The sequence below is a fragment of the Crocodylus siamensis genome, chromosome 5, assembly GCF_052110815.1.
Source record: "Crocodylus siamensis isolate JL-2025a chromosome 5, ASM5211081v1, whole genome shotgun sequence".
In the NCBI taxonomy this organism is placed as follows: domain Eukaryota; kingdom Metazoa; phylum Chordata; order Crocodylia; family Crocodylidae; genus Crocodylus; species Crocodylus siamensis.
This window is the reverse complement of record NC_143399.1, coordinates 150,320,528-150,346,780: the sequence shown is the minus strand read 5'-3', so window position 1 is coordinate 150,346,780 and position 26,253 is coordinate 150,320,528. Positions and strand designations below refer to the sequence as shown.

General features: G+C 42.6%; 1 protein-coding gene across 1 annotated transcript in view; it reads right to left on the bottom strand.

The window, feature by feature from the left end:
- The window catches only part of JAZF1 (JAZF zinc finger 1), a 339,282-nt gene that overhangs the window by 34,628 nt on the left and 278,401 nt on the right, over nt 1-26,253 (bottom strand). The window contains exon 3 of the mRNA XM_090046666.1: nt 17,538-17,734. Within this exon, the coding sequence (XP_089902792.1) occupies nt 17,538-17,734 (197 nt within the window). The remainder of the gene's footprint in view (nt 1-17,537; nt 17,735-26,253) is intronic.

The following is a 26,253-nucleotide window of genomic DNA, read 5'->3' as shown; positions in this document are numbered from 1 at the left end:
TTAGTTTTAATTGTACAGTGGTAGCTTCTATAGGTCTCAGATTCAGATTCTTTTGTGTATCATGAATCATGATTCAGATTCTTTTGTGTATAGGTGCTGTACCATCATGTGCATGGGTTTTTTTCAGTGCCACTGAAGTCATTTATAGTCTGAGTACTCAGAGACCAGCTCCTTTGAGACCTAAGGACAGAGGAGACCTGATCAAGGAAAGGGGAGCCATCAGTGCTCGTTGGAAGGAACATTTTGAAGACCTTTTCAATCGAGACTCTGTTATTGACAGTTTTCTCAACCCGCAACACCCAGTCAGAGATGATCTCAGAATCCCCCCAATTCTTGACAAGGTGAGGAAAGCCATCAAGCAGATGAAGAATGACAAGGCATCTGGAGCTGATGGAAGCCCCACTGAAATCTTCAAGCAGGAGGGAGGGGAGTTCACATCACAGCTCCACGCTCTCACCTTAAGGATTTGGAATGATGAGGAGATCCCAGATGACCTCAGGGACACAGGATGATCATGACAGGCTTCAAGAAAGGAGACATATCTGACAGTGACATTTACAAAGGGATTATCTTGCTGTTCACCACAGGAAAGATCATTACGAGAATCCTCTTGACCCATCTTCTCCCAGTTGCTGAAGAGCTTCTTCTGGAATCTCATTGTGGGTTTAGGGCATCAAGTGACACAACTGAGATGATCTTCACTGCTCACCAGCTGCAGAAACAACATAAACCTTTCACGAAAGCTTTCAACTCTGTCAGCCAAGAAGTATTGTGGATGACCCCTCTGAAGTATGGATGCCCACCAAAATTCGTCACCATTCTTTGCTTGCTTCATGACAATATGAGAGCAGTATTTCTCAATAACAGATCTACCACAGATTCCTTTGAGGTAAGGAAGAAAGTTAAACAAGGCTTCATCTGTGCTCCAACACTCTTCTCAGTATTCCTTACCATAATGCTACATCTGACGACCAACAAGCTTCCAGTTAGAATGGAGCTAAACTACTGAATTGATTTAATCTTTAATTAAATCCATTAATGTTTAATCGCAGCTGACTCCAAGCCAAAACCAAGACCACTACTACCTCAATCATCGAGCTCCAGTATGCTGATGAAGCTGTAGTATGTGCTTGCTTGAGGCAATGATCATGTAACATCAACTTTGCTGGGCCAGCAACTTCATTTGGATGTCTGACTCCAGACTTCCAGAGCAAGTTTTATTCTCTCAGCTTAGTCAAGTTGTACACTCAAGAGGAGGTCAGAGAAAGTGTTTCAAGGATGTCCTCAAGGCAACTTGAAAAAATACAACATTAATAACTTGTGGGAGAGTATCTCTCAGGGCCACCCCAAGTAGAGGAAGAATCCTTACAGCAGTAAGGAACTCAGTATTTTGAAACCTTATGACAACAGGAGATGGAAAAATGGGAGTTGCAGAAACAGCATATCACAGACCAAACAAAGAACCAGAGCAACCCACCCCACATGGAAACCTGAGTCCAAGCTGCAACAGAGTCTGCTGATTGCAAATCATCCTTGTCAGCCATATTTGGAACCACACATAAGATAATCATGGAAGACGATCATCTTCAACTGCGAATGATTGCCAATGATGTTGATGAGGTGCTGTACTAATATTTAAGGGGAGGCCATCCTTGCTTTAAAGATATTATAGGCTAGATTTTGTTTTCTCTTTCTTTTCTTTTCTTTTGGGGATGTACTCTTCTGGTTTGCTTGGGATTTGTTAGCAGAATATAATAAAGCGCAAACACTCCTGGCACATAAAGCCAGGATAGTAACCTATGGCAACAACTCAACCACTAAAAAGAACAAAAGTGTTTTAGAAATCTTTACTGACAGGATAAATAATTTTACTCCTGTTCTGGATTAAGAGAAATCTTAATGAAAAGAGTGAATTTATGGATTGAATCCTGACTCCTACACAAACCAAGGATGTGTGACATCTAGCCTTGAAAACTTCGATCTCGATTTACTTCAGGGAACAAAAACCACCTGTGTTAAAAAGACTTAGGAAATAATTGCCTTTTTATTATTTTTTTTTTATTGTTATTGGAAACTACACTGAAACTTTATTACTTAAGGTAGAAACTGGAAACTACCACATATTTTACTTACGATTCATACTTGGCCATAAATTCAGCCAACAATGATAGCTAAATTCAAATTCACTATCATAGTTAATTCATACAAATCTGAAGTTTTCCATAATTTTATAAGTGACCCTCAAAAATCCCATTCATTGTTTTTCTTATAAAAGTTCCTATAGGTGTCACTCAGAACAGAAGTATAAGGTGCTGTTCAAGCATGTAGGAACTATGCATTACTTAATATATGGTAGGTATCTAGACCCCAGTCTAGCAGTTAGGTCCACATCCACATGGAACTTCTTTTAAGCAAAACTGTCCTGTGTCATGTGCACAACAATGTAAAATCCTGGTCCCACTGAGATAAATGTATCTTGCCATTTAATAGGACCATGACTCACACCTCCAGATGTTGAACCTATCTTCCATAAACAAAGTATCTTATGCATGGCTAGGTCATATTGCTATATGCTTTCCCCCTGCACTGATTTTAAAGGTTAATCAAAATGTAGCCCAGCTCATAGGTTTTGCACCTCGATTAATTTGCTCTCAACAGAAACTTCTATCTGAATCGTTAGTAAAATGGTTAATTTATTTATGTACAGGAAACCCTTGCTGTTTGCAGGTTTGGCATTCGTGGTTTCAAATATTCGCGAATGCCAAATCCACATCTTAAATACGCTGACAGGAGCTCCTCAGAAGCTCCACGCTTGCTGTCACTGGGCTTCTGCCACCACTGCTGGGCTCCTGCCATTGCCAGCACTGCCATGGCCCTCCCACCCCCAGCTGCTGGGGACACTACATTCATGATGTTCATGAACACAGTGCCACATTTGCAGATTTCAGCATTTGCGGGGATCTCCAGAACAGATCCCCCGCGAATGGCGAGGGTTGCCTGTGTTTCATTGATTGATATGCCACCCTTCCCAAGAAAGGCACAGGACAGTTACAATAAGAGCAAAGAATATCTTATAAAACAGGAGAATGACAATAGAACAAAACATTTTACGAATGAACTAGAATATCAACATAAATCAGAGACCCCTCTCTACACTAAACAATATCACGGCCTAGCCTTGCTAAATGCCTGCCAAACGAAAAGGTCTTTCAATGCTCTTGAAAGATGTCTAAGCTTAGGCTCTGATGGGCCTCCAAAGAGAGAGTTCCAGAGCTGAGGAGTGATGGCTTAAAATTACCTCCCACATATTTCTGCTAAGCAGACTTGGTGCATTGATGCTACTTTCATGAGGTGGCTCTTGGCTGACCTTAGGGATAGTAACAAAGCATAAGGGAGAAGGTGGTCCCCTGGGTAAGTAGGGACCAAATCACTGAGCGCCTTACAGGTCAAAATTAGACTCTTAAGTTGTGCCTGGAAAGCTATTGGAAGCCAGCATAGACTCTAGCGCACTGGAGCTCCTGGTGACCCACTCCCTGTCAGAAGGTGGGCTGCAGCATTCTGTCCCAGTTATACCTTCTGGACATTCTTCAAGGGTATCTCTACAAAAAGTGCATTTTAGTAGTCTACCCTCAAGGTTATGAAAACATGGATGATGGTGGCTAGATCGTAAGGGACTGTAAAAGAAAGGGTCAGAGCTTTCCCACCAGCTGGAAAAAGGCATTCCTAGCCACTGCCACCACCTGAAGATTTAAGTATAGCAGAGGATCCCTTCCTTCTCTTTAGCATCCCTCATAGTCAAGAAGGATGACAGCCTTCCATGTCTGTTTTAATTATAAGCTGTTTTTTGTGGAAGATGCTGGTGCATGACTTCTTTTATCATAAAGAAGCTGCTGCACATCAGCTTCCACATGGCTCTTAACAGGATGGGACCTTGATCCAATGGCAAGGAGACCAAGACAACTGGGGATCTCATTCTGCTTGCAGCTTTCATCTGCCATTGCAGCCATTGAGACTGTAATATAGCAGTTCCCAAACTGTGGGTTGCAATCCAAAATGGGGTCGCAACATCAGCGGATGGGGTCATGGGAGTGGGAGGCTGTGGGTTGGGAATAGGGGACTATGCTGAGGAAATGGGGTCATGTGAGGAAAAGTTTGGGAAGCACTGTTCCCAAGAATATCTTCTTCTGCCTGCTCTGCCATTGAGGGCTTGCAGACCGATGGCTGGGGGCTGGGTAGTCTTATTATAGTGGTGACCTGTATTCTTCATGTCACAGTACTGTCAAATGATATATGCGGTTTTTTAGGAGGGAAACCATTGCCGTCTGCTGTCCTCATCGCATCCTGGTGGTGCTGCCACTGGTTGGTCCACAACTGCTTATTTATCAGAGTTACCCTTGCTTATTTCATGGCTAACCTTCCCTGAAGGTCATTCTATTATCTACCACCTGTGGATGCACTGGTTAGTAGTACAGCTCTGAAGGACCCAGGAACAGAGGATCCAGAAACTTTCCAAGGCTGTGACCCTGAGTGACAAGGAGAGGCTGAACCCCCATCTATGACAGGTATCTCAGTCTCCCCCAAATCAAGCAGTCTGCCCACCATCATCACCTGTCTTGCCTGGATTCAGTTTCAGTTGGTTCACCCACATCCAATCCACAACTGCAGCTAGGCATTGGGAAGGAACTGAGACGGTGAGGCCTGGGTCAGAAAAGAAGGTAGAGCTGGATGTCAGCAACATACTGTTGGCACCTCACTCCAAATCTCCAACAGTCTCACCCAATGGCCTTGTATAGTAAGGGAAATGTAAGAAACAAGGGTGATGTTGTGGTGGGTGTCTGCTATAGACCACCAGACCAGTAGGATGAGGTAGATGGGTTTTTCTTCAGACAACTAGACGAAGTTTCCAGATTACAGGCCCTAATTTTCACGAGGGACTTCAATCACTCTGACATCTGTTGGGAGGGCAAGACAGCAGTGCACAGGCAATCTAGGAAGTTTTTGGAGAGTGCTGGAGACAACTGCCTGGTGCAAGTGTTGGAGAGACCAACTAGGGGCACGCTCTTCTTGACCTGATGCTCACAGACAGGGAAGAATTGGTGGAGAATGCAGAAATGGATGGCAACTTGGGCAGCAGTGATCACAAGATGACTTTGGATTTTAACAAAAGGATAAAAGGAAAAGGAATATTGCCCCTGGACTTCAGAAAACCAAACTGTGACTCACTCAGGGAACTGATAGGCAGGATCCCCTGAGAGGCCAGTCTGAGGGGGAAAGCAGTCCAGGAAAACTGGTTATATTTTAAAGAAACCTTACTGAGGGCACAGGAACAAACCATCCTGGTGCGCAGGAAGAACAGCAAATATGGCAGGTGACTAGCTTGGTTTAGCAGAGAACTCTTTGGTGAACACAAAATGGAAGCGGAAACATGGACAAACAGCTAGGGAGTAGTATAAAAATATTGCTTGGTCCTGCAGGGATGAAATCAGGAAGACAAAAGTGCAGTTGTAGTTGTAGGTAGCAAGGGACATGAAACATAAGAAGAAGGGTTTTTACAAATATGTTAGTGACAAGAGGGAGGTCAGAGAAAACGTGGGTCCCTTACTGAATGGGGGAGGCAACCTAGTCACAGATGAGGAGGAAAAGGCTGAATATCTTTTTTACCTTGGTCTTCACAGGCAAGATCAGCTCCCAAACTACTGCACTGGGGAGCACAGTTTGGGGAGAAGGTGAGCAGTTCTCAGGGGTAAAAGAACAGGTTAGGGACTATTTTAAAACCTGGACATGTACAAGGTTTGTGGGGCTGAATACAATGCATCTGAGGGTGCTGACAGAGTTGGCTGATGACTCCAGAGCCGCTGGCTATTATCTTCGAAAACTCATGGCAATAGAGGGAGGTCCTAGTAAACTGGAAAAGGGCAAATATAGTACCTATATGGGAAGAATGAGGATCAGGTCCTCAAGGAATCAGTTTCTAAGCACTTGGAAGGGAAGAAAGTGATCAGGAACAGTCAGCATGGATTCACCAAAGGCAAGTCATGCCTGACCAACCTGACTGCCTTCCATGATGAGATGACTGGTTCTTTGGATATGGGGAAAGCAGTAAATGTAATATACCTTGACTTTAGCAAGGCTTTTGATACTGTCTCCCACAAGATTCTTGCAAGCAAGCTAAGGAAGTATGAGTTAGATGAATAGACTATAAGGTAGACAGAAAGCTGGCTGGATAATTGGGCACAGTGGGTAGTTATCAAAGATTTGAGGTCTAGTTAGTAGCTTGTATCATGTGAAATGTCCCAGGGTTGGTCCTGGTGCTGGTTTTGTTCATTATCTTTATTAACAATCTGGAAGATGGGATGGACTGCACCCTCAGCAAGTTCACAGATTACAACAAGCTGGGGGGGAGTAGTAGATGCACTGCAGGGAAGGGCTAGGATTCAGAGTGACATATACAAATTGGAGGATTAGGCCAAAAGAAATCTTATGAGGTTATAATGACAAGTGCAAAACCCTGATCTTAGGAGGGAAGAATCCTATGCACTGCTACAGGCTTGGGATCAACTGGCTAAGCAGCAGCTCTGCAGAAAAGACCCTGAGGGTTACAGTGGACAATAGCTTGAATATGAGCCAACCGTGTGCCCTTGTTGCCAAGAAGGTGAACAGCATACTGGGCTGCATTAGTAGGATACTTGCCAGCTGATCAAGGAAAGTGATTCTTCCCCTCTATTCCACACTGGTGAGGCACATAGGGAGTACTTTGTCCAGTTTTGCCCCCCTACAGAAAGGATGTGGATAAGTCGAAGAGAGTCCAGTGGAGGGCAATGAAAATGGTTAGGGTCCTGCGGCACATGACTTATGAGGAGAGGCTAAGGGAACCTGGCTTATTTAGCTTGCAGAAAAAAAGACTGAGGGGGAGGGGGGCGGATGTGAAGGATTTGATAACGGCTTTTAACTACCGAAAGGGGCGGGGGTGCCAAAGAGGATGGAGCTTGACTGTTCTCAGTGATGGCAGATGACAGGACATGGAACAATGGTCTGAAGTTGCAGCAAGGGAACTTTAGGTTAAATATTAAGAACTTTCTCACTAGGTGGGTGGTGAAGCACTAGAATGGATTTCCTAGAGAAGTGGTGGAATCTCCATCCTTGTACTAAAGAGCTGACCTTGGTCCCCCAAGACAATTAGTTGTGGTGTCTTCCAACACCATGTCTGAAAACAGCTTGACCAGCATGGCACCTAACTCATTCCAGGGACTTAGCTACGTATGCGGGGTGGTCACTACGCCAGCAGATTCCCCAGTCTATCCTCCATCTTAAGCAGGAGGAAGGGAAATGAAAAGGGGAAGGGACTATACAACTATACAGTTGGTCAAATATAAGATATCACTAAAAAGCCTTGCCTCTTGGACATTTTGTAGACTAACTTATGTACTACAACAACACTCCAAGCCCAGCTAAAGTTGGGCATCTTTACCTGTGCAGCTTGATCCTGAAAGGTTCTTAATACTTTGTCCCAATGCATTAAGACATAGGAGCTTAATCTGAAAATGTTAAAACCTTGGCTATCACTTCTTTTTAAAATTCTGTCACTCATTATTATTTAGCTGACTTAAAAAAAAATCTAACTAGCTGCAGGGTGGGTTGGGGAACCAACAGTTTACATTCTTCCCTCTGATTCAGTACTGAGCAAATCCAATTACCTTAGGTGGAGTTAGGAAGCTCTCTGTCATCAGAGCTGTCTGAGGGATGAGATCCAACAGACTTAGGTTTTGGTTATATAATTACCAAAACACAAAATATGTTCCTACTGAGAAGTAGTCCACACCTCAAAAGAGCCATGGGCTCATCTTTCCTCACTAAACCCTCAAATTTGCTTTAAAAGGAACCTATCATAATTTCACAATTCCACCATCTGCCTTAAACCCCAAACCAGTTTATTCATGACCCTAATTTTAAGCAGCATTTTCCCTGATGTACTGGTATGGTATTGTGCATGACAGATGGCTGAGCCATAAGATTACTTCATTGTTAAAAGTACAACATATGGAAAATACATTAAAATGTTAACTGCTGCAATTCTTATGAAGAAAGAGTTTGGAATAGTGTTGGAATCCTGTTGTAGCCATGATGGTCCAGGAAATGTGTAAGAGGCAAGGTTATTTTTTTTTTTGCAAGGGGGTATCTTTTACTGAACCAACTGCATGGTTGGGATAAACTTGGATAATATTTTAAATGCAGTGCATTTTTGCAAAGAAAAGACAAAACCAATGCATTTTTTTAATACAAAAGCTCAGCAAGACACAATTATAAGCTGAACTGTATCAATGGAGCATATTCCTCTGGTTTCCTTCAGCACTTTTATAATTCCATTTCTATGCAGGTTATTAAAGATAGATTATTGTTGCGTGTGTTGACCTAGCAACAGACAAGCTACCTGTAATTTTTTAAAAAGCAAAATAGGAAGTAAAAATGGTTTAGAGGAGCAGTTTGGCTTCCTAGGGATTCTCCCATGAACCAGAATGAGGGAAGTAGTATGAATGAATATAGCATGTACCTGCATTACCATGTACTACTTCACGTTGTACTATGTAATACTTGGGGATTCAGCAAGCAGCTATCCATGGGGGAACACTTGAAAGTAACATGCCTGAAGCAGCCAGATCCTTCAAGGACCAGCTGGTAGAACAGAGACAAGGGGAGTCCTTTGTAGGAGAACTCCTGACTTTTTCAGTGAAAGAAGGAATAAGAAATTCTGTAAGTTGAATTTAAACTTACATGGAGTTTAAATACATTATTCTCAAGCATGGGACATGAGGGGTTCTAAGTTAGTCTGGCTGTAGTAGGAACTTCTGGTGATGCAGAAGCAACTTGTGACTTTCAAAAGTTGAAGCACTGACAATAATTGCATGTCGAGCACTGGGGAAATCCATTTCAATAATTAAAATATTCCAGTTTATTAGTATGAATCCCAGGCTACATTAATTGTCCCAAACTTGATTAAACAAGATAGAAGTTTCCTAGCTATCATTTATACAAGGCATGATTTTTTTTCCTCTCTTTCCCTCTCTCTTTTTTTTTTTTTAAACTAAAGCTACAACAAACTATTCATCAAAGCATTGTTCTCACACTAGTTGGGAATCTCCTTCTAGCAATTCATATGTTTCCTCCAGAGATAATTAACAAACAATAAGTGTAAGATTTAATTAGAAAAAAATACTCCACTTTGCCTGAAAGTCTATAACTTCTTTAAGGTTTTAGTTGTCAATGCAACAAGCAGACATGGCTTCAACTTGAAAAAATACACTTCATTTACTCATTACTATGTATTAGATATATACATAGTAAATGCCAGATACTATATGCTATAGAGCTACTAAATCATTTTAAAATGGTTTGCTAAGACTATTTTCTGGACAAGGGTTTGAGTATATGCTTATGGAAACCACTGCTGCTGTTTTAAAAAGCTGGAGTGACTTTACCTCTCAAACGACAGTTTTATGCAAAGAACCAAGAACTCTTCATATGTTTTGGGAAACCAAGACAAATGCTATGACTTCTGTATCAAAGACAGCAAAAAACTAAGAATTTCAAAGCACAGCTTTGAAAATCTCAATCATAATTGTTTCATTCTTAAAATACTGATGTTGAAAAAGTCTTGAGCGTATTTCTTGTACCATCATATCTTGCTGCCTAGATATCTAGGGGCAATTAAGGGGAACTGCAGTTTAAACACTCATATTACAGTACATAGAAAACTGCTTAAAAATATTACTAGATGTTCACATCTTTACATTCTGCAGATTTTCAAACACTTGACTTCAAGTCCTTCATTTTAACTACCATGACAAATAAAAACATTTGTATACAACCAAACAGTACATTTGCAATACAACAACCCAAAAGTGTCACTGAGAAGGCAGCAGATAGTCTACTACAACTACATAACTGACAGGTGTGAGTCAAAATAAGACCTGTATTCTCTGACCTCAGATCATCTATGGCCACCCAGGAAGGTATGACCTTTCCAGCTCCCTTGCAAATGTAGTGCTTGACTGACATAAGAAGCATTGCAGCCAATCACAGCATCCCTACTACCTGCTGCCAAAGTTGGCCACCTCAGCAGAGCCATCAGGTGCTCAACAACATAAGGCAGCAAGTAGGTTTATAAACTTGTTAAACCCATATAAATATTGTAAATTATAATCTATTAAAATCAGAGCAAACAGGAAAGCATGTCTAAGAGTCACTGTTTCATAGAAAGTCAAGGGAAAGGCTAAGAGTTTTTCTAAGAAATGTTTCAAATTTTCTGTTAAAAAGAGAGAATTAGCTGTGTCATTAAAAAAGGGTTGGTAGCTTTAAACCCACACTTCAGGTTTTATAACTCTACCAGATTCACTCCAGGCTTTAGCCTGTAGTTATTCTTTTAAAAAAAATCTTTATTAAAAGTATGTAAGAAGCACCAAATTTATCACAAGCTTGCACTCAGACGATTTTCTGGCATCCCTGCAAAAGTGGCTTTATTATATTTTGGACAAAAAATAAGACTCATTACTATGTATTAGATTAACTATTAAAATAGGGACCATACTGTTTCATTTCAAAATGATTCACCAGTAAATTATCATCACTGTTAATTAAAAACAAATTAGTCTGAGTACTGTAAAGTCAAAGCAATGCCAGTATTTTGACTTACCCCTAAAAGTAGGGAAGTTAATGGTGGAAATTTCATCCTTAAGCCATACACACATATATAAAAATGCTTTAAAAAATAATTGTATAGGTTAAAGATATGTCAGTCCCATTTTTATCCACAACTCTTACTGTATTAGCTTTGTGTGTTTAAATCAGACTTAAAAATGAATGTAATGTAGGTTTTAGTGACTTAATAGTTGAGTGTTTTATATTCTGTGTAAGGAGATTCTTGGTATCTGTGCAACATTAAATTCTTTCCAACAACAGGCCACATATTGCTATCATTAATAAGTCATATCTACTACAGCTCCATGGATTCTCAATTACTAATGAAAGCAGAAATTTTCTGATAAATCCTGAGGGAATATTGAACAAGTGAATGTAAATCAATTATGCAAAAAATGCCAATAACAGAGTATGAAAATACTGTGACGGAAACAATGTAATAAGCAGAATGTTTTAAAAGTTTGAAAAGTATTCAAGTATTAACTTATTAATTAAAGAAATATCTCCTCAGCAAAAAACAAATTAGCTACAGAAGGCAGACTACAGGGAGAGAACGCAAGCAGCACTTAGGGAATAACAGGTAGGTATAGAAAATCTGTTGTGTCATACTACTTCCCACCAAATGAACAAGAAAACCATTTCAAAGACTTACTATGTATGCAGCATTTATATATGTTGTCCCATTCTGGGAACTGCCTATATGTACCTTTGGCAGGTATTCATGCTTCTGGCATAAATAATCTCATTTGCAAGGGTGGGAGGCATACAGATGAGAAAAAAAGAAAGAGAAAAACGCATTTCAGCTGCTTTTGTAGCACATGTATGTGTCTACTTAAAGACTGGCATTTTCAGAAAGTTTGGTCCATCATCTTTGGCAAAGATTTTTGTTATAAAACTTTACAAACATTCTCCACCCCCATGTTACTTTGGGCTATTTCTTATCATTTTCACAAGCTGAGTAGGATTAAGACTGATCGGTATTTGGTTAGGAGATCACCATTGGAAATGTATGCATTGCTGGAAATGATGACAGTAATTTAGAAACATCTGGGAACATGAGGATTTAATTGTCAGGATGTATATGGAAACATCTGGGATTGAGAAAGTAAGCAGCTAGCAAAGGCTGCAGCCACCAGAGGAAGAAAAAGAATTAGCTACTCTGCAATGAGGCCACCTCAACAGCAGAAAGTATTGAAGATAAATATCCAAGGGGACAAATGCATCCTGGAGCTGAATGCATGACTGCACATATGTTAACAAGGAGGGAGTTGTCATGGTATTTTGTCGAGAAGGCGGAGACAGGGTCCATCTGCCAAAGAAAGAAAAGCACATTCTGGGACACAGATGTGCCAACTACTGAGGAAAACTTCAAGCTCAAAGGAGGCAGATGACTAGGGATCTGGGTTTTCTGTTTTCCATGGAAAAATGCAGATTTTCTCCTTTAAAGGAGAAAGACACAGGATACCATAGGCTTCCCTTTGCAGACTGACAGAGTTCCAGTCTGTAAGGGGCTGCTTAGGGCTGGAAAGAGCGGGGTGCAGGAGGCGCCACATACATGTGTGCACACACATGCATGTGGCAGCCAGGCAGTGTGGTAGAGAGCAGCTCCTACAACTCTCTCCAAGTACATCTATGGAGGTAGGGAACGGGGGGGCACAAGCGACACAGGCCACATGTTGAGTGGCAGGAGGGAGCATGTGCCCCCCCCAGATTTCTGTGCCCACAGTGGGACCTGGGCAGACCAGCTCTAGGCAGGAGTCACCGGTGTGGTCCAGCAGGCAGGACTCAGCGTGGAAAGGAGTGCTGAGCTGCCGTGGCTGCCAAGGTGAGGTGCCTCCTGCCTCCTCAGCAACAGCAGGGGATACAACCCATGCCATAGTCACTGCGGCTTACCTTGGTGGCCACGGCAGGACACTGGCAGGTCCAGGGGGCAGTGGTTGGGAGTGATGGAGGCTTGGGGGGCTGCGGGTTGGGAGTGAGGGGCAAGGACATGGGCAGGGGCAGGGCACTGGCATATCAGGGCTGCTCAGTGCCACAAAGTGGCAGGGAGGACAGCCAACCCAGGTCCTGGTGAGCAAAAGGGGCAGAGGGAGCTCTGATTTTCCACGATTAAAAAAATCAAAAATCAAAACCAAGATATATAGGTATTTAGAATGTATTGTATTATAATAATTGAGGCACTGTTAGGCTTCCAAACTGTAATAAAGTTATAAATGTATCAATAAAACATTGTGTTCAACTGATACTTATATATATAGTGGCATTTCATTTTAATCATGGAAAAAACATGGATTTGGAGTTTATAATCTGAGAATTTTGGATTTTTTTTTTAAATCAGAGAACATCTTATCACCTTCAGACTAGACTGATGTAATGCATTGTACCTGGGGCCACCCTTGAAACCACTCAGAAATGAATGGTCTGTCTATGAAGCCAAGTGTCATACCAGAAGTATATTATGGATGCCCATAAATTCCTGGGTACAATGCAAGATCTTGATCTTTACACCTGAAAAGCCTTGAGGGGCTGCCACTCTCTGCTGTTCTCTACAACCTTAAGTTTGTAGTTCAGAGGAGGAGCAACCATCAGGCTACACTGAGTTTTTGATTTTGGAACTTGTTAATCTTTCTTGGCATGTTGCAATGCCTATTGTCATTCTGAAGCCCTGGAAGAGAGGGCAAAGAGGGGATCAGGGCATTTTATTATTATTTTTTTACTGAAGAGGTTTCAGTTACACTATTTTCTCTTCTGGAACAAATTTTCACTAGTGTGTTTAAGTGAGGGTTCCAGAGGGTGATTCAGGCACTCGGTTATTTTGTAGATCCAGATCAGTAAGTAAGGGAAATTATTTTTCAATTCTTCTGAAGTCCTGTTGCATAACAGTTCTTCATGGTTTTGAAACATTGTCCCATTATTCTTAAGCAATAAAAATGTAGCTAGAGAAGCATCAAGGATTCCCTAGCAAATGGTTGCTACAACATATGCAATCCCTACACCATGCTTACTAAGGAACACAAAGTTTCCTGTCTACCATTCCCCGCTTTATGAGACTCTACTTGCATAGCTTTCAGCAGATCTGGCTGCAGTAGGAAAACAGGTTCCTGGCCCAATCAGAAGATCTTAAAATAGAGGTAAGGATGACAGCAATCCATGGTAGTGTTCTTTGAAGGGAAAATATTATTTGAGCATTCATTCATCATCCCCCCCCCACCATCAACTGGAAGGGAGCAACAGGTATGAAAGAGGACACTTAACATCCCTTGACATTATGTATCCCTTCTAGAGACAGATTTTTGCATTTTCCATGACAGACTGACTAACTGACAGATTTCTGAGACTTTTGTATTTTCCCTAACTGCTCTTCTCAAAAAATATGTATACCCACCCACCCACCCTCTACATTATATACGTAAAACTCATGTGGCCTATATCAAAAGATGGAAAACTAGTTAAATAGTAATAAAAAAATCCTCAACATTTATTTTAGGTCCAGAAAAGTTTTTAGAGATGAGAACACTGAAATTTCTGGGGTAAGGCTGTTGTAACTCAGCCGAGAGTTCATATAGTAAAGTTCTTTAAGAAAGAATATCTGTTTTATATATGAATTTTGCTACCAGCCTATTACAAATTCTGACCTTGGAACGCAGTTTGGATGTGGAACTTGGAACAGAGAATTCAGAATGTGGAACCTGGTATTATTTATAACCTGGCAAGTAGAACTCCCAGAAACCAAGTTAGTTAGCCAAAACAAGCTGATCCCTCTAACTACAGGTAAAACAACATTCTAAATAACTTAAAGTGTTTGAAAAATATATAAAATCAAAATAGGAAAGTATTTTGGTCGACAGAAACTAGCTTCCTTTTTAATTTTTAATGTTTCATGGAATGTACTTCAAACAGTAGATAGTTAACCAGTGCTCTTGACAGACACACTAAGTTATACTGCCTGACCACATCATAAATTAGCCTTTTCTGTGGGGATCTGTTAAAAAAAAGAAGCAAGTTGTCAAAATGATTCCTTGACATCTGTAGCAAAGGAAATGATTCAGTTTCTTCCAACTATCCTTTACAAAATAATTATAAACAAACGCTTAATTCTGAAATATTCATTTTCTCATATTCTAAAAGAACATTTAGTTTGACCATACGTGTTTTATTTTTGCCTATCTGGGGACATTCACTAAACAATCTATTCATTTCACAGCTCCCCAGACATAAATGTCATAGACATTTACAACTTTTCCATTTAATCATTAATACCAAAACATTAAACACTTATGGAAAACACATTACATAGCAGTTTATCAAGTAAAGGGTGTTCATGTTATTTTTCTTTAGTAAGATTACTGTATTGGGTCTATATTTGTAAAATGGCATTAAATATACTCCTATATGAAGGCATTAAGGTCTTTGTGGAAGATTCCAACAGTTATGATTTCTCCTTTAGATTATTGGGCAAAATTCCTAAAATATTTCTCCTGCACTTATTCTGAAGCATTTCCACAATCAGTAGGCAGATTCCTACCCAGTAAAAATTACCTTAGCCTCAGTGATTTATATCAGCTAGGGATCTAGACCAGTGAGTCTTGCAATTTCCAGCTTTCAATCAGTGCAAAATAATCTATTGTATATAAATATGTATACATGACTAGGATTTGAAAAGCTATCTATAAGAATGTTTATTCCCTTTGGAGTGTGCTTTTGAAGGAAGTGGAAAAAACAAAAGAAAAATTAGCTCTAATATCACACTTATTTCCTTCCTTGTTTTATTGCTCATTTCTCCCCCTCCATATTTGGAAGGAAGTTGAACAACTTTGTTGGTCCCCATGCAAGAAAACCTTGCAACTTTGATCTGCTGAGGTTCTCAAGCAATTACAGGTCAAACCAACACAGCAAACTACAGCATGTTACATAGAGTCCAAACAAGCTAGCACATGTAGCATTTAGTCTTAGCAGCATGGAACACTACACCCAAAAATTTATGTTGCTGTACCTTTAAAACTGCTAGCTTTACACTACATGGCAGTCTCTGGCGTACACATGGATAGAGTCAGCTCCTTTCTGTCAGCTGTATCTTGAATTTGATATCCAACTTAATTTTCTCCTCATTTGCAGTTAGGGCCATATAATTCCACAAGGATTCAAAATGTGGGAGAGGGTAGCATTGGCTCATCTTTAGGTATCCTGGGCCACAATCCATCATCCCAGGTCGTGCTGTTCACATTTGCAGTCTAAACCGAACAGCTACAACCCCACAATTGGATGGGACTTCTAGGCTAGGGACAGACATTAAAAAAGCCTGAGACTGAATTGATTTAATCTTTGCAGATTAGTTTAACCTGCCTAGACATTCCCTCTGGACTGAAGAAATGCAGGCACATGCCTGCAGTGCCTCAGGCTACAAGCTGGGGGTGCTTCAGCACCCCCCCCTTCTCTTCTTCAGTGCTGAGATAACTGGGGGAGGAAGGAGGGTGTAGCAAGGTCCCAGCATGATACTCTGATTAGGGAAGGGTACACTCCCACCCTGGCCTCCACAGTTTTAGTCTTTTTCCCACTCGTTCAAGGGGTAGGAGATTGCCAGACCCCAGCCCCAGGCTAGCACTCTCAGGCAAGTGGTGTGTGCAATGCATGCATCTGTTGATGATACTGTACTTTTCAATCTCCCTCTCCCTGCTTCTTCATACTGTCTGCAAACCTGACAGGGCAGCAAACCAGCAGGGGGCTGATAATACAGTGTTTAGCAGTCCATCAACAAAAAAAGCCTCTCTCATTAATTTAAGCTCTTCTTAAACAGCTTTTTCCAAGGAAGGAATGGAGGGACATTACCAGCTGACCTGTTGATTAGCTCCCAAAAGCCCTAAGCAAACACTGTTCTGTCTTTGTCTTGTCTGCCTTTGTCCTGTCCCAGTGAAATTGGAGACACACAGACACCTTTCAGCATTAGCTGTCCATGGGGCTGGGGTCCATAATGTGGGAGGTGGGAAGGAGGGAGTGGGGAATCTATGCTTGAACAGTGAGGGAAACCAGGCAGACCCTGTTGTGCCTACAGTCTCCCCCTGGAGCTCTGGCTAAGGAGGAGAGGGACAGGGCCTGTTCTCTGGATCAGAGAGCCCAGCCCAGGGCTGCAATGCATCTGGGATGCTGGGGGACTCTGGTTTAACCTAAATTAGGAAGGGGTCTGGGACAGACATTGCATAAACCAGTTTCATCCAAATCAGTTAAGTCTGATATTACATTCAACCAAATTTATCTTACACCAGTTTCAGCCATTTTGAAACTGGTTTATGTGCACTGAACTTACATTCTGTTACACATTTAAACCAGTTTCTGATCACTTAAACTGGTTTATGTGTAATGTCTGTCCCTAGCCCTAATGTGTTTCATACATCCCCAAACTCCCATTTCTGCATGGGCTCTCTACCTGCATGTAACACTGCTAGAGACTTGAACATTCTTGGGTGAGTCAAGTCCACTCTAACTAGTCAGGAGATGATACTACATTTACAGTTTTCATTTACATCTTAAAAGAAATTTAAAATGATATAGTTGCAGGAGGTGAGCAAACTGGTGCAATAAATCTTGCCATATTTGCTGTTTCTGTAAATGTCAGTTTCTTTGGCCACATGAAAATCAAAGCTTTCATTTTAAGAGCACCTAAATTTTCCAGATGTGAAGAAGAGCTTGAAGATGTGACCTAGCACATCCTGAAACATCAAGAACTAGCAGGCAAAGAACCCCAAATGCCTTACATTAAAAATAAAAGTCCTGACTACTGATGACAGTATCTTGCCAATATTGTCAAGCAAAACCAGCATTTTGAGTTAAATGAAATTGAATCTCCTTACCTGTAGGTGTACTACTGCGAAATGAGGAGGAGGGTGTGATGGGAGGAGTGACTGGAGGAGTAAGGCTTCCACTGCTGTGGCGAGGTGGAGTAGACACGTTCCCACGAGACACAGAGCTTGACAAAGTCAAAGAGAGTTTAGGCTGAATCTTCTTCTTCAGAGATTCCTGCTCACGTCGAGCTGCATCAGTCATAAACCTAGAATAAAAGCAACAACAATGAGAAAAGCATTAGTTTTGAACCAGCCTTTGGCAACTATGACACAAGCATTTTTCACTGTAAGTGATCTAATGATGTTTCAAATTCAGCTTATGATATTTGTGTTCCATGGCAGAGGAGAGTGACAGCAAACAAGCGAACTTCACTGATGAGCTAATAATAGAGAATTTGTTCAGAAGTCAGTGAGAACATTTGGATTTTAATAGTATTTGTCTTACCTAACTGGTGTCCAACCTTATCACCCTGCAGGCTGGATGGGCAGTGCAAGGTCTGTCCGGGGGCCAGATCCAGCCACAGGGGGGATACACAACCTGACCTTGGTCTACCAGGGGATGGGGGGATGGAGTGGCCCCTATCCAGGAATGGGGGGAGGAGAAGATGTGGAGTAGCCCAGCCCTGATCCAGACAGTCAGGGGGGCAGGGAAGGGTGGAGTGGCCCCAAGTGAGACACATAGGGAGTGGAGGCAGAGTGCCTCAGCCCTGATCTAGACATGTGGGACAGCAGCAGAGGGCTTGGAGTGGGAGCAAGAGGAACAGCCTGGCCCAATCTGGATGTGTGGGGTGCAGGCCTGACCCTGATCCAACTGTGCTTCCACTGCTCCCCTACTGCCAAATTGTCTAACCCATGGGCTTCCCCACTGACTGGATGCCAAGGATTTGGCCCATGGGCCAGAGGTTGACCAGCCCTGTCTTAGCGGATTATATATATTTTTTAAAGCTGCATGGAAATTCATAGCTGGACAAGAGAAACTATTCTACAAAAGATATTTTCTTAACTACAACTCCTGCTCAGATGAGAAAAGCAGTCTCAGTAGCAGGAGTGAGGGAAATGTTTGCTTTGGGGTAAAAGTTTGGGAACTTAAAAAAATGTCAAATGTATTTAAATTTGTTTTCAGAAATACTTGAAACGAAGCTATTTAAAATACACCTTACATAAGGAGTGTGTAATCATGTGGGGGCAGTCAGTAAGCCAGACTGGGCCTGTAGATTGGTACCATATGCTAGATCCAGTGTGTAAGGCTGGCCTAGTACAGGCAATACGTTCAGTTTGCATCTCAGGCTGCCTGGAGTAGATACTGCATGCAGTGAGCATCTTGGAGCAGGCACTGCATGTAGCATGCATCCCAGAGTGGCTCCATATGCTGCACATGGGGCATGTCCACTCCAGCCCTGCATGCCATGCACAAGGCTCATCCAGGATGCACTATTTGTGCATGTGGGTCCACTCAAACACCAATGAGCAGCACTGCATGCCAGCTGATAGGGCTTCATGGGCCAGTTCTGGCTTGTATCTTTACTACCTATGCCTTGCAGAATAGAGTGCGTTTATATGCACTTATATACAATTAAAGTGCAATATCTTACACCAAGAATAATTATATCCATTTTTTTAAGCTGGGCACCACTAATGGAAAATTAAAATAACTGTGATCCTCTCCAACTGCTACCCACTGTTAAAGTCCTAGTCATCTTAGGGCTGGGGTATACTGGCATAAGGATTACAGTAATTATTCTGGTGTAACCTTTATTTCAATTATTCACTTGCAAAAAAGAAATAAAGCAAAAAAAAGCTATTGTATTCCATACCAGAGCATGCATGCTGAAGGACACACCAATATAAATATCAATTCATACTTATATGACATCAACATCACTTTCTGATAATAATCTAAACAGACAAGTCCCTCATATTTATCTTTGCTACGTAACTTTCTCCTTTGCTGTTCCTTCATCCCTCCACAGGGGACTATGTTTCATACCTTTAGAAATTCTGTATAGATCTTCATAATATGGTACTTCCTCTTTTTTCTTCCATGCACTGATAAGCAATGAAGACATTAACGTTGCTGACATTCAGAATAGCATCACTAGGGATGAGCTGGCATTTGAGATGAATACAGCAGTTGCAATCTCACACCCATTGTTTCAGGGTCTCTGCAAAACCAGGCAGACATTACAGCATTCATCTTCCCTCTCCTGTTTCCCTGCAGCCATCTTTGTCAGAGAAACACACTCCAACTCTCTCTCTTTTTTAAATTAAACCTGATATTGGAGTACAAATGAGAAGTTTGTGCATCTTCTTGTCCTTCATGCTGCGTCAAGTAGGTACGCCCATTTATTTGGCAATACTGCCTAGCATGATAATAAAATAGGCAATAAAATCAAAAAAAGTAAACCTTAAAACTTTACCCATGATTGCTTTGTTGGTCAACTGGCTTTATCTTAATTTTCAGCTATATTTTTTCAACTATATTGGGAGGTGTACAATTTTTGGATTATAAGCTTCTAAAACCATATTTCTGTGTTTGTGCCTTGAACAATAGAGGGCACACTCAAACTTTTCAAATAATAAATATTCATTAATGCTGTACAAGGTAATCACCTGGATTAGAACAGTCTTTACCATCATTTAGAATACAAAGGGAAAGGAAAAGTTACTGGCAATTCTTTTTATTGGACTAACTAAAAATAAAATGGGGTTTCATTCAACAGTCACACTTTCTTCATCAGAATAGTGGAAAGGAGTGAGACTCATGGAGATGGCAAAAAAAATATTTCATAACTCATTAAGTTCAGAAAGAAAGTACAAGGGTGTTTCAAAAACTAACAGCAAAATGGCTGCCCACACTGTATTTCTGTGGCAAAGTATGGAACTACACAGCAGCAGGGAACATGGTTGGCAATGTTGTCAAACAGCCCTATTATTTCATGCAGAACACACATGTGATGGTATTGAGCATGTAAATAACGTGGCTGCACAACTGTTAGTATGCACCAAAAAAGAACAGTGTTCTGTCATTCATTTTTTGTGGGTCAAGGATGTGTCGCCTAGTGAAATTCACTGTAGGATTGTGCCACAATATGGTGAGAACTGTAGGGCTCAATGAACGGTCTTTGAGGAGGTGAAGAAGATAAAGAACAGCTACACATCTATAGTAGATGAACCACAGGCAGGATGCCTCAACACAGTCATAATGGAGGACAACGTTGCCCATGCTGATGTGACTGTGTGTGTGAATAGGGATGTGAGCATTTCTGACCTAGTGGTGGAGCTAGGTGTGTAAGTGCTGGCAGTAGCTATCCTCTGATAACCCCAGGTAATTTCTCTACTTTTCACCAGCTACATTTTATCACCTGTTGACATTCCCTTCTTTTGTTTCCCCCCACCCTACCTGTCTCACACCCATTAACTCCTATCCACTCTGATTTTCCTTGCCGTGCATTTGCGTTTTTGCAGACCTGCATTTTGCATGTTGGCTTAAGCTTCTATTCAACCCACATTTATTGCATTTACTAAATAACCTTATATGGCAGTATCTATGCCATTTTGCACGATCACCTGAGTTACCAGAAAGTAAGCACCCATTGGGTGCCATAGCAACGGATGGATTTGCATAAACAATATGTGAAAGTGTGTACACAGCTTCTGCAATGTGCATGGGACAAAGATGAATTTTTCTTGTCCATCATCACCAGGGATGAGACCTGGGTCCACCATTATGATCCCAAGAGCAAATGGCAGAGCATGCAATGGAAACATACACCCAAAAAATTCCTTACTCAACCATCCTCTGGCAAAATATTACTTACTCTGTTTTTCAATTGCCTAGAATGACTCCTTGTTCACTTCATGGATCAGGGTCACAATCGATAGCAATACCTACTGCTACATTCTTCAAATTAGGGCTGTGCAAATCGGCTATGTTTCATTTCGGATTTGGCCATTTCAGAGGATAGCAATTCATTTTGGTGTTTCAGATCACTGTTCCATTTCAATTCAGCCAAATCTGTTTTGGAGTTTCGATGCTGATTCAGAGATTTGGACCGAACAGGGAGAGGCAGGAACAGTTGGGTGGCTGCAGGTTCTCCCATGGCTCCTCCAGCTGTGCCTGCCTCTCCCTGGGCAGGAGGAGCTGCGGGAGAAGCCCCCACGGCTCCCCTGCCCCATCCCCCACCCAGCCCTAGCCACCCAGCAATTAAAAAAAAAGCAAAAAAAAAGCCCTGCATTCACTGGCTGCAGCAGCAGTGATAAGGGGCCTCTGAGGGCTTGTGGCAGAGCCCCCCCATGCAGCACAGGCCAGCGGGAGACAGCAGGAATCACCTCTCGCTTCTCCGTGCTTCGAACCTGCATGGCAATCATCACATCGCATAGGTGCAGCACAGCTCGGCAGGATGCTGTGCACTAGCTGGGACCTGGTACTGCTCAACTCCAGCAGCACATAGCTCTCAGAAAGTGCGTAGTGCCCTGCCAAGCCATGCTGCACTTGCATCATGGGGCAGCTGCTACACAGGTACCAGACAGGGGGTGATCCCCACTGCCCCCTGCTACATGGGGGGGCTCTGCCATGAGCCCTTAGAGGCCCTAATCACTGCTGCTATAGCTGGGGAGTGTAGGGCTTTTTTTTTTTTTTTTTTTAAGTGCTGGGAGGCTGGGGCCAGGTGGGGGATGGGGCTGGGCAGGGCAGCCATGGAGGCTTCTCCTGTGGCTCCTCTGGCTGTGCCTGCCTCTGCCCCAGTGGAGGGAGCCATGGGAGAAGCCCCCATGGCTGCCCTGCCTGGCTCCATCCCCTGCCAGGCCCCAGCCTCCCGGCACTTTGAAAGGAGGACTTTGAGTGGGGTTGTGCCAGACTATTCCCAGACGGCACATTTGAAACATTCCAAAACGTTTCGGATGTTTTTGTTTTGTTCTGGAGATTTCACAGATTTCACAGACTTCATAGACATTAGGGCTGGAAGGGACCTCGTAAGATCATCAGGTCCAGGAGCAGGAAGTCAGCTAGGGTCAAAGGATCCCAGCAAGACAAACATCCAAATGTTTCTTGAAAGTGTACAGAGTAGGTGCTTGTACCACCTCTGGGGGGAGTCTTCCAGGTCTTGGGGGCTCAGACAGTAAAGAAGTTTTTCCTTATGTCCAAACTAAAATGGTCTTGCAGGAGTTTGTGACCATTGGACCTTGGGGTGCTTTTGTGAACAGGTATTCCCCCAGAACCTGATGCACACCCTTTATGTACTTACAGGCTGCTACCATGTCACCCCTTAATCTGCACTTCTCCAGGCTGAAGAGACCCATAGCTTGTAGCCTCTCTTCATACAGCCTGTTCTCTTGCCCTTTGATCATGTGCGTGGCTCTCCTCTGGACTCTTTCAAGCTTATCCATGTCCTTCCTAAATGGTGGAGGCCAGAATTGGATGCAGTATTGCAGCTGTGGCCTCACCAAAGCCGAGTACAGCAGGAGGATGGGTCTTGCTTGAGATGCATTGATAGATGCAAGCCAGAGTTTTGTTTGCTTTGCCAGATGCAGTATCACGTTGGTGGTTCATATTCATCTTGTGGTCATTCATGATCCCTAAGTCTCTTTTGATCATGGTGCCAGCGAGTGTAGCATTGGCGAACCTATAAGTGTGGTGTGAGTTTTTATTCCCGAGGTGGAGCACCTTGCATTTCTCCATATTGAATGCCATCGGGTTTTCATCTGCCCACCTTATAAACCTGTCAAGGTCAGCCTGGATCATGAGCCTATCCTCAAGTGTGGATGCTCTTTCCCAAAGTTTGGTGTCGCCAGTGAATTTAGCCAGTCTGTTTTTGACACCAGTGTCCAGATCATTTATGAAAACATTGAAGAGTATAGGTCCAAGAACAGAGCCTTGGGGGATGTCACTAGTCACTGAGTGCCAAGTTGATTCGGTTCTATCAACTACCACTCTCTGGGTCTGACCTCAGAGCCAGTTCACCAGCCATCAGACTGTGGAGTAGTTGAGACCACAGTTGCCCAATTTTTCCATGAGGACATCATGGGACACCATGTCAAAGGCTTTTTTAAAGTCCAAATATATGACATCATTCTCTTCCCTTTTGTCACCTAGTCATAGAAGGAAATGAGATTGGTCGAGCAAGACCTACCTGCAACAAACCCATGCTGGCTATCCCTCAGAATGTTGCCTTCTGTTAGCCTGTCAAGAATTGTTGCTTTGATATATTTTTCCCCAAAATCTTTGCAGGGACTGAGGTCAAACTTATTGGCATGTAGTTTCCCAGGTCTTCTTTTCTCTCTTTCTTGAAGATGGGCACCACTTTGGCCCTCTTCCAATCTCAGATACGTTGCCTGAGTGGCACGAATTCTCAAATATCTTCACCAGCAGCTGCACTATGATGTCTGCCAGTTCCTTTAGCACTCTTGGGTGCAACCTATCCAGACCAGCTGGTTTATGGGGGTCTAGCCTCTCAAGATGCTTCCTCATAATATCCATGCCAATGGTGAGCATATATTCATCTTCATCCTGGTCATCCCACATCATGTAAGGCAGCGTGGTCCCTTTGGGTTGGTGAAAACCTGATGCAAAGTAATCATTAAGCAAACTGACTTTTTCCTGGGTGTCAGTAGTCAGCTGCCCCAGCTAGTTTAGCAGGGGTCCAATGTTGTCCTTGTTTTTCTTTTGACTCCCCACATATCCAAAAAAGGATTTTGTATTGTTCTTGATGGAGTTCAGTTGCAGCCTTGGCTTTTCTAGTTTGCTCCCTGCAGGTGCAGGTCCAGTGCAGTATACTACTCCCAAGTGGTGTTTCCTGTCTTCCATCCTTTATACGCCTCTGTTTTTAGATGTAGGAGAGCCAAGGGGGTTGTTGAGCCCTTTTACCACCTTTTCTATGGGTTGGGATGGACTTCCCTTGTGCTTCTAGGATCACTTCCTGAAGGAGCAACCACTCATCATGAACACCCTTCCCTGTGAAATCATGGTTTCTCAGGGCCTCAAGAACAAGCCTCCTCAGCTTATGGAAGTCAGCTTTCCTAAAGTTGAGAACTACTGCATGGCTGCATTGCCAGCTTTGCAATGGACAGTGAAAGTGATCAACTCGTGGTCACCTAGGTTCCCTTCAATTCTTAGGTTGCTGATTAAATCATCCCCTTTTGGCCACTACCAGGTCCAGCAGTGCCTTGCCTCTTTTTGGCCCATAAACTTCTTGGGACAGGTAGAGCTCATCCACACACATAAGGAAGCTTTGTGAACAACTGGATTTGGTCAAGTGCTCATCCCATGAGATGTCCAGGTAGTTGAAGTCTCCCATGACGACTGTGCACCGAGAGCATGTAGCCTCAGCCAGTTGCCTGGTGAATTCCTGGTCAAGCACTTGTTCCTGGTTTGGAGGTTTGTAGTAGACTCCTACCATTGTATCCCCTTCACTATATTCCCCTTGTATTCTAACCAAAATGGTCTCCAGTTGTCCTCCTCAGGTGCCAATCTCAGCTTGTAGGGCCGTATAGCTCTCCACATAAACAGCTACACCCTCATACCATTTTTCAGCACGACCTCTCCTGTACAGGGTATAGCCATTTATACTGGTAGTCCAGTCATAGGAGGAGTCCCACCAGGTCTCCGTGATCCCTATGAGATCATAGTAATTTCTGTTTAGCAGAAGGACCAGTTCCTCCTGTTTATTCCCCAAGCTCCTAGCGTTAGTGTACAGGCAAGTAAGTGTGCCTTGGAGGCCCTAGGCTTCCTTGTATTCATGGAGAAGCTCTAGAAGTGGGTGGGTTCCCTTGAGCATCCTAACTTACTGGTTTTATGGTTGTTGCTTGGTGAGCTTGCTCTGGTGGTTGTCTGCCCATCCCCCAGCGAGCTAAGTTTATAGCTCACTCGAGCAAGTTAGCCATTCTGACTGAAAAGAGCTTCTTCCCCAGTGGAGTGAGGCAGAGGCTGTCTCTTACCAACACACTACTGCTTCTCTCTCCAAAAAGCAGACTATGGTCATAGAAACCAAAGCCTTCACAGTGGCACCAGCACCACAATCTTCTTTTCATGTTTTGGAGCCTTTGGATTCAGTGTTTCAGGCACCAAAACACCCCCAGAATGAAATGGCTGCCAAAATTTTGCACAGCCCTAAAAATCATGTGAAACCAGCTATTTGGACCAAACAGTGTGGAAAACTGAAGCAAGGTGTTCTCCAGCATGACAGTACAAGGCTGCTGAGTGTACAAGTGAGTGTCAAGACTTTGCGTGGACTGGACTTTGAAATCTTACCACACCTTCTCTACCGTCTCAATCTTGTGCCAAGTGACTATCACTTGGTTAGACCATTGAAAGAGGCTCTTTGGAAGGACAAATTTGCCAGTGATACAGAGGCGCAACTCATGGTACACAAAGAGTGGCTGTCAGAGTCATCAAAAAGCTTCTTTGAGGATGGTATCAAGACACTTGTGACCTGCTGGAATACCTGTGTGGCTAACATGGTGACTATGTAGAGAAGTGATGCGATCCAGTAAATGATCATTGCACACAAAGTGGTTTTATCTCAGAATTGCTGTTAGTTTCTTAAACATCCTTGTAATTATGGTGGTCAACCATCAGCCTATTTTATTTTGGTTTTCAATTGCTCACAGAAGGGATGCTATGTAACTGACTGGTGTTTATAATGGTCTGAAGTGTGTTATACTTAAAAAGTGTGCATTTCACTCTGAGGGCTATCTAAGAAGGAGGAACTGTGCCTCTCTATTTTTATTA